At 47.0% G+C, this 21263-nt stretch overlaps 1 protein-coding gene across 3 annotated transcripts in view; it reads left to right on the forward strand.

The window, feature by feature from the left end:
• The window catches only part of Hnrnpul1 (heterogeneous nuclear ribonucleoprotein U like 1), a 37970-nt gene extending 17136 nt beyond the window's left edge, over positions 1-20834 (forward strand). For all 3 annotated transcript variants that reach the window (XM_008854989.3, XM_008854990.3, XM_017794841.2), the window contains exons 8-15: positions 5998-6264; positions 7981-8103; positions 8204-8332; positions 14358-14526; positions 15078-15365; positions 17056-17345; positions 18965-19156; positions 19681-20834. In XM_008854989.3, the coding sequence (XP_008853211.1) occupies positions 5998-6264; positions 7981-8103; positions 8204-8332; positions 14358-14526; positions 15078-15365; positions 17056-17345; positions 18965-19156; positions 19681-19797 (1575 nt within the window). In that variant the 3' untranslated portion in view covers positions 19798-20834. The remainder of the gene's footprint in view (positions 1-5997; positions 6265-7980; positions 8104-8203; positions 8333-14357; positions 14527-15077; positions 15366-17055; positions 17346-18964; positions 19157-19680) is intronic.
• Positions 20835-21263: the final 429 nt, after the last annotated feature.

Below are 21263 nucleotides of genomic sequence, written 5' to 3' on the forward strand. Positions count from 1 at the left end.
AGAAACAGACGTCTGGAGATGGGGTACCATGGAGCTGCCAGTTGGGAGCTTTTTTTTTTTTTTTCATTGAATTTTTCAGGTATTTCATACAGAGTGTCTCAATCTTTATTATCTTTATACCCCTGTCCCCAATGGCACCCACCCGTAGCCCCCGCAGCTGAAGCCCATATAACTCAGTAATTCCTGTAACTTCTTGTTTTTTAATATTTTGTTTATTATTTTTCTTTCATGTGTATGAATATATTGCCTGCATGTGTATAAGTGCACCCAGTCAGGGCTGGAGAGATGACTCAGCAGTTAAGAACACTGGCTGTTCTTGCAGAAGACCCGAGTTCGAATGCCAGCACCCACATGGCAGCTAACAACTGTCCGTAACTCCAGTTTCAGAGGCTGGGATCCAACAGCCTCTTCTGTCCTCCACTGGCATTGCACGACATGGTGCACTTACCTACATGCAGGCAATACACACATATATACATAAAATAAACATAATAAGTAAAATTTTTTTTTAAAAGTGCACCCATATCATGCAATGCCCACAGAGGTCAGAAGAGGGCATTGAGTCCCTGGAACTGGAGTTATGGACAGTTGTTAGCTTCCATGTGGGTGCTAGGAATCAAACCCAGGTCCTCTCTAAGAGCAGTCAGTGTTCTCTTAACCGCTGACCCATCTCTCTAGCCCCTGAAGATTTATTTTTATTTTTATTCATGTGAGTGTATATCTGCCACATGAGCGTGGGTGCCTGCAAAGGCCAGACGCTGGTGTTGGATCCCTTAGAGTTGGAGCTACAAGCAGTTGTGAGCTACCTGATGTGGGTGTTAGGAACTGAACTTGAATTATCTGGGAGAGCAGTACTTGCTCTGAGCCATCTTCCCAGCCCCAGAGTGACATTTTCTAATCAAACCTAGGAATTTCTTTCCTTTGTTTGTTAGGAAATAACCTATCTGCCTTTTTTTTTTTTTTTTTTTTTTTTTGTCCTTTTGAGACAGGGTCTCCCTCTAGCCCCACCTGTCCTGTATCCACCATGGAAACCAGGCTGGCCTCGAACTCAGAGATCCACCTGCCTCTGCCTCCCAAGTGCTGGGAGTAAAGGCATGCACCACCATGCCTGGCTGCCTATGTGCTTTTAATGGCATTGTTGGCTCTTGTTCCACATGGGCATCACCTTATCGAAATTCCCACTTCTTCCCTTCATGGTAGTTGAGCTGAGTTTCTACAATGTGCTGCCTTCTGAAAGAGCAGAAACAGATGCAAGATAGAGTGAGACAGAGGTTTCTGTGTACTGCATTCATTCTAGAGAACAGTGACCAACAAACACTAGGTAATGGCTTTAGCTCTGGGGCCAGACTCACTGAGCCCAGTTCTTGCTCTGCCACTCACAGCCCCAGACAACTTCCTGTCTTTCAGTATCTTCTAGTAAGAATCTTTGTCCCCACCCTTTCTGTCGAGTTTTTAACCCATTATAAGCACTTACAGTAATGGGTGACACAGAAATGCTCAGTGGTACCCCTCAGTACAGTTGGTGTTACTAACTGTAGGGCACCTTTATGAAATGCTTCACGAGGACCCCAGAGGAAGTGGCTACCCAGAGGATGCTTCCTCGTGGTCTTAGTCTCTTCCCTTCATGTTGTGCATGTGCACTCCTTTTAACTTGGACATAGTTTCAAATTACAGAGGGCTAGGAATGTAGCTCAGTTGGTAAGAGTGCTAACTAGCATACACAGAGCCCTGGGTTTAATCCCCAGTGTCGCATAAAATTGGGTACATGTCTATAATTCTAGCTCTTGGGAGTTGAGCACAGGAAGATCACAAGTTAAAGGTCATCTTTAACCTAATTAGTAAGTTTGAGGTTATCCTGGGCTGCATGAGCCTCTCGAAAAAGAAAATAAAAACATATACAAAGGAAAATGACACTCCTACTCCATACTAGAAAAAGATTCTTTAGGGCCTTGTACCTGTATGCTTGCATGTGTGCACGCGCTCATGTGTGGTTTATGAAACTTTTTTTATTTAAGAGTAGATTGCAGCCGGGCATGGTAGCTCATGCCTTTAATCCCAGCACTCAGGAGGCAGAGGCAGGAAGATCTATGTGAGTTCAAGGCCACCCTGGTCTAGTGAGTTCCAGGATAGCTGGGGCTACAGGGAGACCCTATCTCAAAAAAGCCAAAAAAAAAAAAATAATAATAATAATAATATTAATAATATAAAGAGTAGTCTGCATATGTCCTATCTCTATTCCTTAATATTTCAGTATATATTTTTGTTTTGTTTGTTTTTGAGACAGTCTCACTATGTAGACCTGGCTGGCCTAGAACTCTCTATGTAGACCAGGCTGGCCTCAGAGAGCTGCCTGCCTCTGCCTGCTGAGTTCTGGGATCAAAAGTATATTTCTTAAGGATAAGTCTGCTATCTTAACCATGGTACATTTATCAAATGTGAAATTGATATAGTACCTTATCTATGTGTCTGCTATGAGCCCACATTTAAATTTTGCCAGTTGCCCCAATGATGTATATCCTTTAGTGCAGTTTAGTTTGTGGTTCAGCACCTGATCCAGGACTGTATTGCATTGCATTGTCCTATGTATTTTATGACCTTTTAATTTTTTTAAATTTATTTTTATGTGTATGACTGTTGAGCCTGCATGTAAGTGCACCCATGTCGTGCAACGTCCTCAGAGGCCAGTAGAGGGTGTCAGAGCCTCTGGAACTGAAGTTACGAATGGCTGTTAATGACCATGTGGGTGTTGGGAATCAAAACTGGGTCCTCTGGAATAGCATCCAGTGCTCTTAACCACCAAGCCATCTCTCCAGTCCCATGACCTTAAAAAAGACATTTTTGAACAAGAATTATCTCTACAATCTTCAAAACCTTCTAGCTTTTTATTCATTTAATTTAGCCTGACAATTTCCCATTGTCTGCATAGGTCATTTAGAGGTCTATGCTGGCTGTCTGCCTCTGTCACTCCACCTTTTGTTATATTTCGTTTTTTGAGACAGGGTCTATCTATAGCTCTAGCTGCCTAGAATTTGCTATATAGATCAGGATGGCCTTGAGCTCAAAGAGCCATCTTCCTCTGCCTCAGTGTGCTGGAATCGAAGATGTGCATCACCATGCATGACTACTTATTTTTGTTGTGGTTTGTTTGTTTTGTTTTTGGTTTCTGTTTTTGGTTTTTTGACAGGGTCTCCCTAGTCGCTGCCTGCTTAGAAGTCACTATGTGGACCAGATTGGCCTCCTTCTCACAGATCCACCTGCCTCTGCCTCCCAAGGGCTGTGATTAAAGGCATGTGCCACCATGCCTGTCATCCATCTTATTTTTGGAGACTGTGTTTCTCAGCTGAACTTGGTGCTTACCAATTTGGTGAGATTGATTAGCTGGTCAGCAAGCTCTAGCGATCTTCCTGTTTCTACCATCCCAGCTCTAGAATTAAAGATGCATGCTACCTGGCCTTTACCTGCGGTCTGGGGATTCAGACTTAGATCCGTATGCTTCATTGGTAATCACTTCACCAGCAAGGCTATCTCATCAACCTTGTATTTTCAAATTTTGATGGCTGACTATCACTAGGACTGTACTTCAAGAAGGTTGCAAGTGGTTTAGCTTGTTATCTGTGTGTGACCATGTTATCTAAACCTTGTTTGTTCAGAGCATGGGGTTCACAGGCATGTGGCAGTACAGGGCTCTAGGGTTTGATTCTGGCTTCTACCAGGTCATTTCTACTGCAGTTTGAAGATTCCAAATGACTTCTTTCTGTTACTGTTCTTACTGTTTCTAACTTTTTGAAACAGGGTCTCAAGTTCACTTTGTAGCTGAGGATGAGATTGAATTTCTGATCCTCCTGCTTCTACTTCCCAAGAAATGGGATTTCATGTGAGGTGCACTGTGCCAGCTTCAGGGGACTTTCTCTTGAGAAGCCCATTCCCCCTCTAGGTTGTGTATACAACTGCCTTTTTCCTGAGCATGCCTCCCTTAACCCCCATGCTTAAATATAGATGTAAATATTCCTTAATAGACTCCAACTCTGCTTTAAAATTAAAAAAAAAAAAGAAGAAGACACCATATACAGTTTCCCTTGATTAAAGAATGCCTTGATTTTAGAGTAGGGGGTTGAAGTGTAAACACTAGTAGCCTAGGGGAACAGAAGGGAGGGTGTTTCTGTCAGTTCTCAGTCGGCAAAACAAAAGGGACCAAACAGCTTCCCAAGTGGAGAGCTGATACCCCATTTTAGCAGACAGTAAGCAGTAGAATAGTTGGAGCCTCGAGGACGACAAAGGTGTGAGAGGAGTTTGTGTCTTTAACAAGTGCTACCCAACTACGCTTGCCTCTTGGACACATGGCTGTGTGGGCGGTAGATTTGTCAGCTGTGGATGCTGGTCTCTGCACTGTGGTGAGTTCTTATAATAAAGCTAATGGCCAAGACAGGCTGACATCCACAGTGTTCGTTTCATGTCAGAGCAAAAGTGACTGGGACCACTTGCCCTCATGTGGGAAGACACAGCAGGGACTGCACTGCTGGTCTCAGGGAAGGATTCATTTGGGCTTATATTGGTGTGTCTGACCTATGCACATGTTAGGAACGAACAGACATAAAGATTCTGATAGAGAGCTGGTCTCTGGTGGCACTCAGAGGGTACTGAAGGAGCTCTTCAGGAAAGGATACCTCCGTTTGTCCTTGAGGGACAAGCCTAAATGGTCTGATTGTAGAGAGAAATAATACAATACCTTGTACTTTGTTAGAAACTAGAACTTGCACTTGGTTTCAGTGTGCTGTTTTATCCCAAGTTGTGAGGCTTAACTGTAACCCTGCAGCCGATGCAATCTTCTGGAGCGCTGTTTTAAAGCCAGGCTACTCTATTCAGAACAAGTCAGTGCTCTACTCCACCATCAGCATTGGGTCTAAACTGAGCCTGAGCAGGGGCCATGGCTCCTCCTGTACCATTCCAGCCTAACTCAGTGCCTAGCAGCTTGAAGTGAGAGCTTAAATCCAACATGTGTTCACTGTGTGTTAAATGCCATCGTGTAGGATAAAAGAACATGCACACCCTTTGTTTTTTATAGAGAAACTAGATCGAATAATTTGCCTAAGGACACAGAATAGGATGCAGTAAACTTTAGCAGCTCAGTAAACAGTTGAATGAATGAATGAATGAATGAATGAATGAACGAACGAACCCTGCTTCTGATTGAGATTACCCATCCTTTATGTATCAGGCCACCTGGCCTGTATTCTGTTACCACTTGGCTTTGTATACATGCAGACTACTTTATTCCCATTCCCTAATTTGGCTTGTCATTTATTGTTCAGGACCTAATTTACTGATTCCCTCAGAAAAACTTGTATGTATTCTTACTAAATACCATATTGAGAATCCTTACTGATTTCTGAACTCTGGGGCTCGAATCAACACTGATGTGTACCAGGAAAAGCATAAGAACTTGAGGAATGTTGTAAAACAAATAGATACATCTATAAAGCTGGACTTGGTTTTAAAAGACCCTCACTGGCTTCCTTCATCTCTTTATCTTTGTAGACTGCCCTTGTCAGTTTGAGGAACAAAGCAGGATTACCTTTTCCTTCATCCTTATCTCATCCTAGGCACAAGACTCAGATATGTGAAACTTCTTAAAAATTATTTCATGTCCACCAGCTTCCAGAACTTGAGTAACGTGGGGTTTGGTGTGGACTTCTGAATTGTTCCTGATGCTGCCTGGCTTGTTTGTGTATTAGAATGGATGCACTGAAGTCTAGGAAAACGGCCATTTTACCTGCTGCATCAGCTCTCCCACTTGTGGCTTCCAGTGCCCTAAACTAAAACTTTGTGATTATTATCCTTTGGTATGTGTTTCTGATGTAGTTTTTTTAAGGCAAGATCTCACTCTGAAACCCAGACTGGCCTCAGTCTCATGATCCTCCTGCCCCAGCCTTCTGAATGCTGAGATTACAGATGTGTCCCACCATACCTAGCTCATCCTTGGCTCTTTCTTTCTTCTAGGACTTTGAATGTGGAAGTGATGTGGAACTTTCCTTTACTAAGAATGGGAAGTGGATGGGTATTGCCTTCCGAATCCAGAAAGAAGCCTTAGGGGGTCAGGCCCTCTACCCTCATGTCCTGGTGAAGAATTGTGCTGTGGAGTTCAACTTTGGACAGAGGGCAGAGCCCTACTGTTCCGTTCTCCCAGGGTTCACGTTCATCCAGCACCTTCCCCTTAGTGAGCGGATCCGGGGCACCATTGGACCAAAGAGCAAAGCAGAATGTGAGGTGAGTGGGACCACAAGACTGAGTTGGTGGCCTCTCCCCCCAGAGCTACCCAAGGCAGAGGGGAGACACTGTGTGATGTGTGTAGCTGTGTGTGGTGAAAAGAACACAAATTGACCACAAGTAAACTTGGGGCAAGAGACCTCTTTGTCCCAGCTCCTTAAGGTTGGGATTGGAGTTAAAAAGCTGCTTTGACAGTAAGGTGAGATTCCACAAGGAAGTAACCACACTGCTCCTCAGCAACGCCAGAATAGGAGGAAAGATGACTTCCTCATAGCAGAAAGGTACACCAGGAACTGCTGAGTGCACTCTGGTCCCCAGTGTTCTTAGGGAGGGCTGACCAGTTCTACCTCCCACTCAGGCCTAAGAATAAGGCAGATGGCCTTGGCCTCAGTAGTACAGCTACTGATGACCTTGGTTTCTTTCTTTTTTTTTTTTTTTCCGTGTGTGTGTGTGTGTGTGTGAGGGGGAGAGAGAGAGAGAGAGAGAGAGAGAGAGAAAGTGAGTCTGTAGTCCAGGCTGGCCTCCGATTCATGACAGTCCTCCTGCCCTAGCCTCCCAACTGCTGTGCTTAGGACTCTTTTTCTTAAGATACTTCTTATAAGTGGTTTGTATTTATTTCGTATAATTCTTCTGCTTGCAAATAAATTGACTTGAAAATTTGGGAGTTTATCCTATTTTTTAGGTTCTCTATTTATAATTGAGATGACAAGCAGTTTGATAATACTGTTCTATTTAGTCAATATTTTTTGTGTTATATCCAACCACATGAAAATCTCCCTTTATACATTTTGAAATAGTCACACTGTTGTTAACCCAGGCTGGGCTGAAACTCTTGGACTCAAGAGCTACAGGGAATCAGTGGATGCTGAGGGAAGGAGAATCAGTTTTCTCTAGGGATTAGTTCCCTAAGAGATCTGAAATGGGCACCCCTAAACACAGGTACACACGGGTACCACTAAATGGATTTAGTACATTTTGTGTTGTGTACACACTTATTGTGTGTGCGTGCACACATATTTGTAAATGTCTGTATATATGTAACAGTGATAAAGAAGGGGACAAGAAATTGAGAGGAAGTGGGGAAACATTGGAGGAGTTGGTGGGGCACTGGAAGGAATGAAACAATGCAAAGGTAACACTCATGAGACAAACACCTCCAGAAGGCAAGTGATCGCCTGCTTGGCCTCCCAAGTAGCTACTACTATAGGTGTGTGCCATCATACGAGGCCTTTAACATTTTAATGGCCTCAGAAATTAATCATCCCTTCATTATGCATTTAGGTTATATCTCGTGTTTGCTGAATTGTAAATATGTTGAGTAAATGGAATTCATGACCTTGGGTACTACAGCTTAACCCCCACTTCAGACTCCAAGGCTGTCTCACTTCTCATACCCCTCCATGGTCTAATTCTCAGTTCATGGTTTTCCTGAGCCAAAGGCTGCTTAATCCTTCTTGAACAAAAGAATAAATGCTGTTGGCAGGGCTTGACCTAGTGCTCACCCTGTGCCAGGTCCTTACTCAGAATCTGACAAGCCTTATGTCTTTGACTCACAACAGCAACACTGAGATAGACACTATTATTACTTCCATTTTCCAGAGGCAACCAGGAAACTCAGAGTCCCCATTATGGGCATCTTCAGGCCAGGGTGGTACCATGCCACCATGCCACATGCTGCTGCTGTTTCACAGCACCTTCCCTATCCTATTCTTGTAGATTCTAATGATGGTGGGCCTGCCTGCTGCCGGCAAGACCACATGGGCCATCAAACATGCAGCCTCCAACCCTTCCAAGAAGTACAACATTCTGGGTACCAATGCCATCATGGATAAGATGCGGGTAAGGGGCACTGGTAAATTTGCCTTACCCACCTCCCAGCTCTTGTGTTCTGCCCTTCCCCTAGAACCACTTGTCTCTCATTACCTCCTCCTGCCCACAGGTGATGGGACTGCGCCGGCAACGGAACTATGCTGGTCGCTGGGATGTCCTGATCCAGCAGGCCACTCAGTGCCTCAACCGCCTCATCCAGATCGCTGCCCGCAAGAAACGCAACTATATTCTAGATCAGGTAGGGGACCTAGTCAATGCATGGGAATTCCTCTCTGGTTCTCGTTTCTCCATAATGCTCTACAGTAGCTGTGCTTGGTGGGGTCCACCACACATGAAGCTACAAGACCTTTCACACAACACAGCTATTTGAGCCCAGACTGTGGTAAAGTTTGCTACCATGATCCATGCCTACTAGCTCAGACTCAGTGAGCAAGCCCTCAGAAACATTCTTAGACAAGAGCCACATAGCCATATGAAAGAGACATAGATTCCTGAGCCTTGAGCTCCAACTCTGCCACTTGCTAGCTGCACATTTGTGGGCAGCTAACTTTTTCCTGTGAGCCTCAGTATCCTGATTTGCAAATTGGAGAGCCTAGTACCACCACAAACCTCTACAGAACCTAGCACATAACTCTGAGGAGCAGGGATGTTCCAGCCTCTTGGGGAGAGTATATGACTGGGAAGCACATTTCTAAGTCATGGTATTTTCTACCTGCATTTCAGTGGAGGGTAGGGTTTGTCAATTTTGAGTTGGGATAAGAAAATTTTCCATGGTTTTCAGTATTGTCAAAAGGAAGGGTGACCTAAAAATAGTTTAGAATCCCTGTTTCAGACTAACGAGTTCCAAACATTTGTTGGCTATGCAGCATTACACTTGACATTTGTTCTGAAGGCTTCATCAGGTATCAGTGGGTGTTTATTTTCTCTACTTGTGGATCTGTGAATAAACCTTGCATTCTTGCTTTCTTAAGTTAGCAAATGTGTCACCATAGTAGAACCCTGCCCTGTAGTATTACTGCAGTGCCTTCCGTATGTGTAGGGCAGCTACTTGGTTGCTATGTGTTCAGAGGTCCTGATAATTGGAGTTAGTAACTGGTAATAATGGTGGCCTGTTGGGAAGAAAATCTCCAAAGACCATGTTGCCTTCACATGGGTTGAAGATCTTACACAGAACTATTGGGGACAGTACAGAAGCCATCTGTGGGTGTTCAAACTCATCAGTAAGGAATCCACCCATCTGTCTCTCTTTGGAGATCCTTGGCCTTACTAGTCTTGGTTTTGGGGGCTTTTTGGTTATGGTTTTGATACTGTAGATTAAACCTAGGGCCTTAGGAATGGCAGGCAAATGCCAGCCAAGCTATATTTTCAGCCGCCCTCCCCACACCTCACCTTCTGGCCTCACTTTGCCCCATTTTCCTTGTCAGACCATTCTTGGAATTTTTCTCTGCACAGTTGGATTTAACTGTTCTGAAAGGTCAAGCGATGGTACTAATACCCTAAGGACCCTCTTTTGGATTCTGTAGAAAGAATTCCCTAGCTGTCCTTTTCTAATTTTTTCTGGCCAAATCAGCCCAACAGTGGAAGTTACAATCATGGCACATTGTCTGCCATTTTAGTCTAGGAGGTCTGTCTGGGTCTTGTGCAAGCCAGGTCCCCACAGGTCAACCGGGCGTGTAGAGCTGAATGCTATCAGCCTCCTATCTGATACTGGCTTGTTCGGGGCCAGAGCCTGGGCTGCACCAGATTGCTTACGGTCTCCAGGCTGCTAGCCTAACAAAGGGATGTGCAGATCAGGCCATATGATCCAGACCATCCATGAAGTAAAAGCCCCTAACCTCTGAAGGTGAGGAGGAGGGTTCCTATGGTTAGCCCATGGATGGAGTCGGTGTGAAGCTCTAGGTTAGGGAGGCCTCGGAAGGGAATTTAAAGCCAGTGGTTTTTACTGTTTTATCATAAACCCCAAAAGTGTGTTCCAGAAAGAGAATATTATGTGAATGTGGGCAAAGAAGTTTCAGAGCAAGCCCTGGTCAAATCCTTGTACTACCTATCCTATGAACTATAACAATGAGGGATATGTTGGAGACCAGTACTACACTAAAATGTATCCCATAGGCACAAGCTCTCATTCCATAATGCCCTGATCAGCCTCTTAAGATAGTCTGTGAGCATCAGAGGGAACTATCTGGAACATCAGAGAAGAAAAAAGGATAAAAGATGGTAGACCAAAGGGGAATGGGGACCTCATAAGGGGACGGAGCCTATCCTAAAGTCAGGCAGTTTGTGTCCTGGTGGCTTTCCATGTGGCCAAATGCTTGGTGATTGGGGCTGTGAAGGGAACTAGAGAAGGAGGTGGTCCCGGGTCTAGAGGATGAAAGACCTGGGGCTTTGTCCACCGGGCAGTGTGGAACACAACTACTTGCATTGGGGTGGCTAAAAGTACCCGGCCACTGAAAGCCCCCAGGAGGAGGAAAGCCACGTGGCTTCAGGTGATGCCATTACAGGTGGAAAGCCACTGGGATGAGGTTTCTGGCCTGTCCCTAGTCTAACAGAAGGCCTTGAACACTGGTTACACAGTAGGAGCTGGTTTTCTGTGAGACAGCAAAATTGTCCAAACCTCCTGGAGCTGGGGGCTTTAGTCTTGAAGTCCCCTCAGGAGGGTATCACAGCCTAGGCCAGTCAGGGCTACATAGGACCTTTGCCAGCCTAGTCTTACTTTAAAAACCTTTTGGTCCTAGGTCTACTTGTGTCTCTGTTGGCGGGTGCCACAACTTTGCCTGAAACAAACCCAGGCCTAGAGTAGAGGCCCAGAGGAAACTGCTTCTTGTTAGCATGCATTGGAGAAAAGGAAGTTTGCTTCCTCCACCCCCGCTGTCTCCAAAGCCTAGAGCCCGTTCCATTCCTGGCACTCAGGCCAATTCTCTTCCTACACATGTAGTTCCTTCCACTGGGGTTCACCTCACTTGACCCAAAGCGCACTTTCCCTACCAGTCTTAGGTTTGTTCCTCTGGTACCTACTTAGGTTTTGCCCGCTGCCAGGCTGGCCCTGTTGACCTGTGACAAGTGAGAGTGGACAGAGTCAGACAGTGGGCCTTTCAAAGAACTCAGAGTGTCAGAAGTTACTGCCTGTGCCAGCTATGTCCTTCTTACTCCCTCAGTCTGCCACACATCAAAACTAGCCCAGCAGCTTCCCTGAGAAACCCATCTCCCACCCTTCTGCCTGCTTTCTGTGATTGGAGGTGGTCCTGGAGCCAGGAGTCTGAGAACACAGCCGGCCCAGCTTCTGTCTTACAGCTGACATCTTCAAATAGTGTGGGACTGGGCAGAGCAGGAATGGACAGCAACGTACACGCCTGGAAAAGCTGACCTCGCTGTTGTTCCTGTCTCCTAGCAATAGCCACAGGGCCCCCAGTGACCACAGCAGTGCAGGGCTCGCCCCAGGGCTCTGACCTCATTGTGTTTGCTGTGGTAACAGCCACTAGCAGCTAATTCCCTTTCCTCCAGGAAAGCCAGGCATTTGCATGACCCCCTTCCCTTCCCCAGCCAAGGAAAAAGCAGGGGAAACACACTTGTCCAGAAAGGGCTCCTCACCACTTCAGCTCCCAAGCACCTATGCCTCAGTCACAACTCATCCCAGGCAAAGGCCAGTTACTTACAAGTCCAGTCTCCTACACCCTCATTCCTTCTCTTGTCAGGTTAGAGACTGGCCCTGTTGGCAGTGGTGTTCTCTTCTCTGTCCTCTCAGTGGGACTTTGACAGGGCAGATGTGGCACAAAGAAAACCCATAGGATGCATTCATCCATACCTCAGAGTTCAGAGGAGTCAAAATAGGATCATTTGCAGGCATCAAACAGAGTGGACTGAGTAAACAGCAGAATGGTGTGGAGCCACAGTCACCCTGATGCTCACCTACCTTGTCTTTTGTGCTGAAAGGAAACTTGATTATTTTGCTGAAGGAAGCCAAATTGTGTCTTCCTACAACCAAATGCTTCACTTCTTTTTTGGGGGACAGGGTCTCACTGTGTAACCCTGTGTGACCTGGAGCTCCCTGTATAAACCAGCTGACCTCGATCTTAGAGACCCACCTGCCTCTGCTTCCTGAGTGCTGCTTAAAAGCATGCACCACCACGCCCAGCTGAACGCCTCACTTTTTAGGAAGGAGTTGAGAAGTTGTAATAGCAGGGACTTAGCTTTTCCCTCTGTAACTGTAACCTGTGGCCTTTGAAATCATTTGTTATCTAAGCTTCCCGCTAGACCACAGTAGCAGTACGTGTGTACCTACCACCCTTTACTGTCCTTCCTTCAGGAATTTCCAAGGGTAGGGAAGAACATTTCTTCTGCCTGGCACATAGGCCAGGGCCAGGGATCTGGTTGATTAAGGACCAGAACAGCTGCACCTACAGCCCAACTCTACCAGTCTGCCGGAGCCTCCAGCGCTTCGAAGCATCTTGGAAGAAGATCCCTTGCACTTCATCTTTTCCTGGGTGTTTTGCATTGGGAAGCCTCTCCTAGGACACCTTGACCATATGTTCAGATTCACCCTGTGTCCTGGCTTCTTTCCCTGCCACATGCCAGAGTGTTTCACATCTGAAAATCCTTACCAGAGCCAGCAGGAGGGGGGACATGCTCCCCTTTTTTCAGATGAAATTTGAGACTCAGACTAATTAGAGGACTTGTCTGCAGACTCAAATTCTGAAGGGCACCGCTGGGATTTCAGCATGCAGCTTCTCCCCCAAAGTCTGTTCTGCCTGCCCTGTTTCACTGTCCATGTCTTTCCGTTTGAGAGATCCCTGCACCTTAACCTTTCCCTTTGGTCTGTGTTGCTTCGAGTCAACAGCACAATATAAATATCCACAGCACCCCACCCAGTGACTACTATATTAATGGTGGCTCACATTTGTTAAGTGTTGGCAGTAAGCCAGGGCCCAGACTGACATAGGAGCCTTAGTTCACACGAACTCATTCTGTCCTCACAGCATTGAACGTAAGGCTTTAATACTGTTTTCCTCTCACAGGACTTGAAACTTAGTACCCCAGTAAGTTAATTTCGAAGAGTAACAAACTGAAACTCTAAGGTAGAGCCAGAGTCTGCCAGGTTCTACCTCTTGTCAAGGCATCTCCTGCCCCATGGCCCCCACTCAATAATTCTTTATGCTTTTTCTGTCACTATCTGTTCATCCTCTCACTTAATCCTCACCATACCTGGCAAAGGACCTGACTGGCACATGGGAGGTATTGAGTCAGCAGATGTTACTGTTCAGTCATATTCATATATTCTGGAGCAGTGCTCCCTGCCAGCACCTGCCTAGGAGACAGCTGCCTACCAAGGAAAACACAGGAGTAGCCAACTGCACTTAGGAAAAGCACAGGCTGTCACCTCAAGCTCTCTGGTTAGAAACTTGTGGGGAAGCAATGTTTCAGAGGATCTGGGGAATAGAAGGTCTACAGTGTTGACTGAAACCGTTCACACAGTTGTCAAAAGGACTGGTTGGTTATGGTCTATCCATTGAATATTTTAATGTGTCTTAAGTGTTTTGCCTACATTTATGTAAGTGTACCCATGCATGCAATGCCTGCGGAGGCTAGAAGAGAGCATCAGATCCCCTAGTACTGGAGCTACGGACAGTTATGAGCCACCGTGTGGGTGCTGGGGACCAAACCCTGGTCTTCTGCAAGAGCAGTCCATGTGTGTAACCACTGAGATAACTCTCCAGCTATTGACTTAAAAAGGGAGAGAAAAAACTGGACAGAAGAAGCCTACAAAAGAGCTTAGAACTGGGCACAGCAGCATACACCTGTGATCTTGGCACTCAGGAGGCTAAGGCAGGAGTATTGAGTTCAGTAGAGTTATGTACAGTAGAATTCCTGTTCATGTAAAGCAACATGAAAGTACTTTCAGAAGTGTGCAGATTTCAGTAGGCTATCTGAAACATTGCTGGTACTAGGTGGCTGGAGAGGTTCTTAGTCTAAACTTTATGTCTTGTACTGTGAATATTTTGCTGCAGGCACATAATCCTTTTAGAACAGGGGAAAGGACTTGTAAAGTACAGTACTGGTAACAAATGGGATCGAGGGGAGCTGCGCCATGGGGTGTGCACCCATGCCTGTCAGGAGCCCCTTTGCTAAATCACTCCATTTGCTGAGGTGGCACGAGTTGTGGAAGTGAAGCAGTGCTGTTTCCCTCCTCTCTCATGGTTGCCCTACATAATGCCCCTCAGGAAAATATCTTTGCATAGCCCATCTCTTGCTCTTTTATCTACTCCTAGACAAATGTTTATGGGTCAGCCCAGAGACGAAAAATGAGACCATTTGAAGGCTTTCAGCGGAAAGCTATTGTAATTTGTCCAACTGATGAAGACTTAAAAGACCGAACAATAAAGCGAACTGACGAAGAAGGGAAAGATGTCCCAGATCATGCGGTCTTAGAAATGAAAGGTAGGAAACAGGTGGCTCCCAGAGGACCAGCTCACCAAGGTCCTCAAGGGAAAGAGCTCTTTACTATGGGTCCCCCCAACTCCCTGATGATTCCGTCTGTGGTCTTTGCCTTTGTTTTTTTATTTTATCTCTCCCATCTCCCACATTTGTGAGGGGCCAGGCTCTCTGTCTCAGTCTAGGGAAGAATTTTCAGACTAGATGGGACTGGGTGGCATGACCAAGGGTGTGTAGGATCCCCAGCTGAAAGGCCTATACCACCTCCTGCCTCTGGCACCCACTGGCTGGGCAAGCCTCAGTTTGCTCAGGAGATGTGTTTTCTCTTGCCACACAACCTCCCTGAAGTGAGGCTGGAGAAATCAGAACAACTCTTTGGTAAAGGGAGAAAAGTCTTTGTTAGCCCTTGGCAGTTATTAAGAAGTTGGGGCCCCATCTTAACCTGTCTCATTCACTACTCCAGTTCCCTCCACCTTCCTACTCTGACAGGCCAGTGTCTGGGTAAAGGGGACCAGGTGTCAGAAGATACTGACTTCCTCTCTCTTCCTTCCTTGTAGCCAACTTCACATTGCCTGATGTGGGGGACTTCCTGGATGAGGTTCTGTTCATTGAACTTCAGCGGGAAGAAGCAGACAAGCTGGTGAGGCAGTACAATGAGGAAGGCCGCAAGGCTGGCCCACCCCCTGAAAAGCGCTTTGACAACCGAGGTGGTGGCTTCCGAGGCCGTGGGGGTGGCGGTGGTTTCCAGCGCTATGACAACCGAGGTCCTCCTGGAGGCAACCGAGGAGGTTTCCAGAACCGGGGAGGAGGTGGCAGCGGTGGTGGAGGAGGCAACTACCGAGGAGGTAAGACATTTACCTCCTTGTCCTTTGTTTCAAAGTCAGGGTCAGGTTGACAGCTTCTGGTCAGCCCTGATACTAGCTGAGCTCCAGCTGTGGGCCAGGCCCTAGTGCAGAACTGGCAGGAGTCATGCTGGTACCTCAGGGATTGTTCCCACTGTCCCACTCTGCCAGCCTTGCTGCTTCTGAAGCCCTTTGCACGTGACAGCGCCGCTGCCTGTTTGTGGATCTTTCACCATCTGACCATTTCCTCCTTGAGGACTGCTGGGGCCCATCTCTGAATCTGGCAAAACTCAAATTATAGAACTGCTTTTTGGTTTAAAAACAAATGAAGCTGGATGTAGTGAGTGCCGCATACCTTTAGTCTAATCACTTGGAAGGCAGAGGCAGGTGGATCTCTGAGTTCTAGGCCAGCTGGGGCTACAGGGAGATGCTGTCTCAAAAAAGACCCCCCCCCAAAAAAAAGGAAGGAACTAGAAAGATGGCTCAGTGTTTAAGAGCACTGGATTTGGTTCCCAGTACCCACATGGCAGCTAGCAACTACCCATAACTCTAGTTTCAGGGGATCCAACACCCTATTCTGGCCTCTGTGGGCATTGTACAACATAGGTGCACTAACATACATGCAGGCAAAACACTTCATACACTTTTTTTAAATAAAAATAAATTCAAAAAAACAAGTGAAGGAACGGACTTAGAGCAATTAATTTGCCCAGGATTATCCAGCTAAATTGACTGGGAATCAAGTGATCTAAAGCCCAGGTTTTAATAAGCGCTGCTGGCCATGAAGTAGTGTGATCATGATTTAATAAACATGAGGGCTGGAGAGATGACTCTGTAGTTAAAAGTATTTGCTGTTCTTCCAGAGCGTCCATTGCACTCTTCTGTCCTCTGCACATACTCACATGGAATACACACAAACCCACAAATCTTTACAAGTTGGGTGTGGTGGTACTACATACCTTTAATCCCAGCACTTGGGAGGCAAAGGCAGGTGGATCTCTGTGAGTTTAAGGCCAGCCTGGTCTACATAGAGTTCCAGGCTAGCTGGGGCTATAGGGAGACCCTGTCTTAAAAAGACCAAAAAAAAAAAAAACAACTTTAATAAAGCTTTAAAAAAATTCAACAAACATGTCAGTGACCAGGGTGCTGTGACTTCAGGTGACCTCAAAAGGTAGCCTTCAAAAAGACAGCAGCACTCAGGAAGGGCCTCCTGAGGAGTCCATGTCTAAGATAAAACCATGCTGCAGGCCCAGTAGGAATTGGTTAGGTGAAGGAGGGAAAGGTCTCGGGCGTAAGAAACAGCTACACAGAGGCTCAGGAGAGACCTGCTTGCCTTGCTGAGCCTGTTGAGGCTCATATGTGGCTGCCCATTGATGCCCTAAACACCTTTCTAGTTTGTTGAATAGCTGTTGAGATCCTGGATACAACCAAGCTCATAGTCCAGTGGAAAAGACAAAAAAAAAAAAAAAGGAAAAAAAAAAAAGGTGACATCTGGTGTTGTCAGTGTAGGAACAAAGATGTGCGCCAGGGACCTGGAAATACTCAATTGGTGTGCTGTATTTGCTCACTTTGCTCAGCTGGCCCCTGGGCGTGGCCATGCTGGGGCCACAGCAGTACTAAAGCAGCCCAGCCTTTTGGGGCTGAGTGTTGAGAACGATGAGGTCTCTCATGTGTATGAGTTTCTCCAATGCAGGTTTCAATCGCAGTGGAGGTGGTGGCTACAACCAGAACCGCTGGGGTAACAACAACCGGGATAACAACAACTCTAACAGCCGAGGCAGCTATAACCGGGCTCCCCAGCAACAGCCACCGCCACAACAGCCACCACCGCCACAGCCACCACCACAGCAACCACCACCACCACCCAGCTACAGCCCTGCTCGGAACCCCCCAGGGGCCAGCACCTACAGCAAAAACAGCAACATCCCTGGCTCTAGCGCCAATACCAGCACCCCCACCGTGAGCAGCTACAGCCCTCCACAGGTGAGGGAACATGCATATGTTTGTACATATGTATGCACTCATGTAGGGGAGAGGAGGGGGTCTGAGGGAATTACTAGCACATTGTTTGGCCACAGGTCTTCTTTCTTCCATCAGCCTTCCCTTTTCCCTGGCTGAGCTGGAATGAATAGTAGACATTGCTAGATGCCCTCCAAACCCAGGAGTAAGTCAGCCCTATCCAGAAACTACCACACCTCTACCTGCCTCCTCTTGGAGCATTGGCTCCCTCCGTCAAATCATGTCTCTTGGCTCTGTGTACTGGCCTCACTGGATCCCTCAGTGGAGTCACCTGTTGCCCAGTGTGGGAGACCAGGGCCCCAGGGTAGGCAAGGACCTGCCCTCCTTGTGCCAAGAGTCTCACCCCTGAGCAGTTCCAGGCTCTGTTCTAGTTCTTAGAAAGTTAATCTTGGACTCTGGTACACTGAAGTTACTGCTAACCAGAGCAGTCTCTGTTTATTGCATAGCTGTTTCCAGAGCACTTTCTATATGCCAGACCTGGGAGCAGCTGCCAAAGACAGATCAGTGCTTCCCGGATGCCATCTGTCCAGATCTATTCCCAGAAAAGGAGTGGGACAAGACCAGGTTCAAAGCCAGCCCCATAGGGACCTGATTTGTTAAAGACCTTATACGAAATCACTTGTGAGGTTTTCTGTGAGATGGTTGGCACTGTAGCTTAATGGTGAGGTCTCTGGACTGGGCAAACCAGGGCTCAGTTATTTTTAGCTCTGTGACCTTGGCCCAACAACCTCATCTATTTTAGATTTTTTTTAATATTTTATTTTTATTTTATGTGTATGAGTATGTTGCCTGCATGTATGTGAGTGCACCCGTGTCGTGCAGTGCCGCGGAGGTCAGAAGAAGGCTTCGGATTCCCCTGGAACTGGAGTTAAGGACGATTCGTAGCCACCATGTGGGTGCTGGGAATCGAACCCAGGTCCTCTGCAAGAGTAGTCAGTGCTCTTAACCGCTGAGCCGTCTCTCCAGCCCCCAGTTTTTTCTTTTAATTATGTACATGTGTATGGGCATGTGTGCGCATATGTAGGTACCCAGAAAAGCCAGGGGCATCGGATCCCCATGGATTTGGAGTTACAGGCAGCTATGAACTGCCCAGAATGGGTGCTGGGTTCTGAAGTCCTGCTCTGTAAGAGCAGAGCGACTCTTAACTGCTGATCCATTTCTCTATCCCCACCCATACCTTCTTGAGCCTCAGCTTTCATTTCTATAACAGGGCTAATGGAACTAGCCCCAGAAGTGATGATTTCACAGTAACAGCTACCAGCATTTCTCGAGTACCCAGCCGTTTGTCACACAGGCCTACTGGATGTCCATAACGATTGGAATAGCTGCTTCCGCTGTGGTTATTGTTTTGTGGTGAAACTAGGGTTTCAGGAGATGCTGTGTGCCTTGCTCCCCGAGGGTGTCAGATCTGAGACTAGACTAAAGCGTGGTCTCGGGGTTTCCTACTCTGTCCACATCAGACTGACTTGCCTCCTTCTCAGCCCCAGACAGCCTCCATCAGGGAACACCTTCATCAGTTGACCTCCACCCCTATTGTGTGCTGTCTGTCTCACAGAACTTTGGTCTTTTTCTCCACTTTCCAGCCGAGTTACAGCCAGCCACCCTACAACCAGGGAGGCTACACCCAGGGCTACACAGCCCCACCACCTCCACCTCCGCCACCACCTGCCTACAACTATGGGAGCTATGGCCCCTACAATCCTGCCCCCTACACCCCACCACCACCCCCCACCGCACAGACTTACCCTCAGCCCAGCTATAACCAGTATCAGCAGGTAAGTGCAAGATGGGCTACCAGGTGAAACTTCAGGGGCATTACTGGGTATATTCCTCAGCTTGAGTCCTTGCCTGTCCCTGAAATGTGGACAACCTACTTGCCTCCAGCTGATACTTGTCTGGTCAGCCCTTATGTTTGGCAAACTACTGATCTGTGCTGGCTGCTGAATAACTGCTCTGTGTCCACTTACGCCAGTGCAGCAAGCAGACCTGTTAGTGCTGGTCCTCCAGGTCCTGCTTTGACACTGGCAGGGATTGCTAAATGCTGCTCCACGTTGGTGCTCAGGCTACCACACCTGAAAGGCCACTGAATTGACAAGCCAGGAGACCAGGGCTGTATTCCCTGAGTGGCCGTTTATGTGGCATCAGGTCAGTTGTTTGGCCATAGTACCTTGTTTCTGTCAGAGGATCCATGTGTTGACTGCTGTCACTGCACCCATCTGTCCGGGGTGAGGGTGAACCACAAGAGGGCTCAAATGTGGAATGGCTGAGTGATAACTTGATGTGCTTGATCTCTCCCCAGTATGCCCAGCAGTGGAACCAGTACTACCAGAACCAGGGCCAGTGGCCACCATACTACGGGAACTATGACTATGGGAGCTACACCGGCAGCACACAGGGTGGCACAAGCACACAGTAGCCGGTGTCTCAGGAGGCTCCCGGAGGCCCCCGCCGGCTTCCTCCACCAGCGCCAGCCTCGGCCCCTTCTATCCCCTCTGGGTCCTGTGGTGCTGGGGACAGGGTCATCCCAGGGCTGCCTCCCTCTAGCCCACCAACTCCCATCTGAGGGGCTTCTTCCCCCATACAGGCCAGGCATTTTTTCTCTGGATTTAAACAGGCAACAGTGACCTTTTCTTTTCTTTGTCCCCTCCCCTCCACTTCCCACCATGTCCTCATCTCCCTGCCTTTTTGACTAAAGAATCCTCTTCTCCCTTGGTCACACAGCGAGGCCACAGTGACTGAGGGGAGGACCCCTGCCTGTCCACCCCTCCTCACCCTGCTGTAGCCCCTCGGCTTCCCAGACTCTCATGCAGTTGGTTGTAAATTCCTCCAGGAGCTGTTTTACTGTCTACTTTTCAGGATTTAAAAAAAAAAAAAAAAAATCAAAAACTGAAAGAAAAAAAAAGTTTAAGAAGCAAAATGCAGAGGGAGGAAGCAGTGACATTTTTTTGGTAATTATGCTTTTTTTTAATTTTTAGAATTTGTCTGTTTTTACTGTGGGTCAGCCATTGATACTTCATCAAATAACCATTTCTTTGCTGAGTTCAGGTGATGGACACCCTCAACACACAAAAAAAATCATCTTTAACCTAACTTTTTATATGATGTCTCAGTTCCCCGTAACTTTGCACACAAGCTTCTGTGTTCAGTTGAATTGTAACTGCTTTTTGTATTTGGAGAGAGTGTGACTATTGAACTTGAAACCTTTTATTCCAGGCGTCTTGGTAGTTTCTGGTGGGGCTTAAGTGGGAGAGAGGGTAAAGGGAAGGTGGGGGTTGGGGGACTCCTTCCCTTTAGAACCTGAAGTTTCCCCCGTGCCTCCTCTCTGAAGCTCTTCCAGGTGCCAGACCTCAGAAGTTTTACAGTTGGCCTCTTTGATTATTCTTACTTCCCCTTCACTCATATGTTTTAACAGGATTTTAACAAACTGCACTTATTAAGAAATGTTTTGCCCTGTTTTGTTTTGTTTTCTTTCAATAAATGGCATGGCACCTCCTAGCAGGAAGGAAGCAGGGTTGAGACCCTGAAGTGTTACTGCAGTTGGCCTTTAATTTGGGTGGGAGGCCTTCAAAGGGGAAGTTCTTTATTCATTTAAGCAAATGATTAAAATGGTTCTTTACCTCACACAATAAAAACAGTCTACCCAGAGGGCCAGACAGACAGGTGGAAACCAGGTCTGGCCTGAGTGCTGTTCTTACTCAGGACAGCCCTTGGGCTGGTAAGCATGTGTACCCCTCAGGCATCCTGGACACTAAGCATTGCCAGGGCAGTCCTGGTGCCTGTTCCCAAGCTCCCCCTCCAGAGAACACCCAACAGTGATACCTCCCAGTGGTTGGTAAGGAGACTCTGGGGTAATGGAGTAGGAGGGCTCCCAGGGAAGGGGAA

Source organism: Nannospalax galili, unplaced genomic scaffold, assembly GCF_000622305.1.
Source record: "Nannospalax galili isolate Female #2095 unplaced genomic scaffold, S.galili_v1.0 scaffold1687, whole genome shotgun sequence".
In the NCBI taxonomy this organism is placed as follows: domain Eukaryota; kingdom Metazoa; phylum Chordata; class Mammalia; order Rodentia; family Spalacidae; genus Nannospalax; species Nannospalax galili.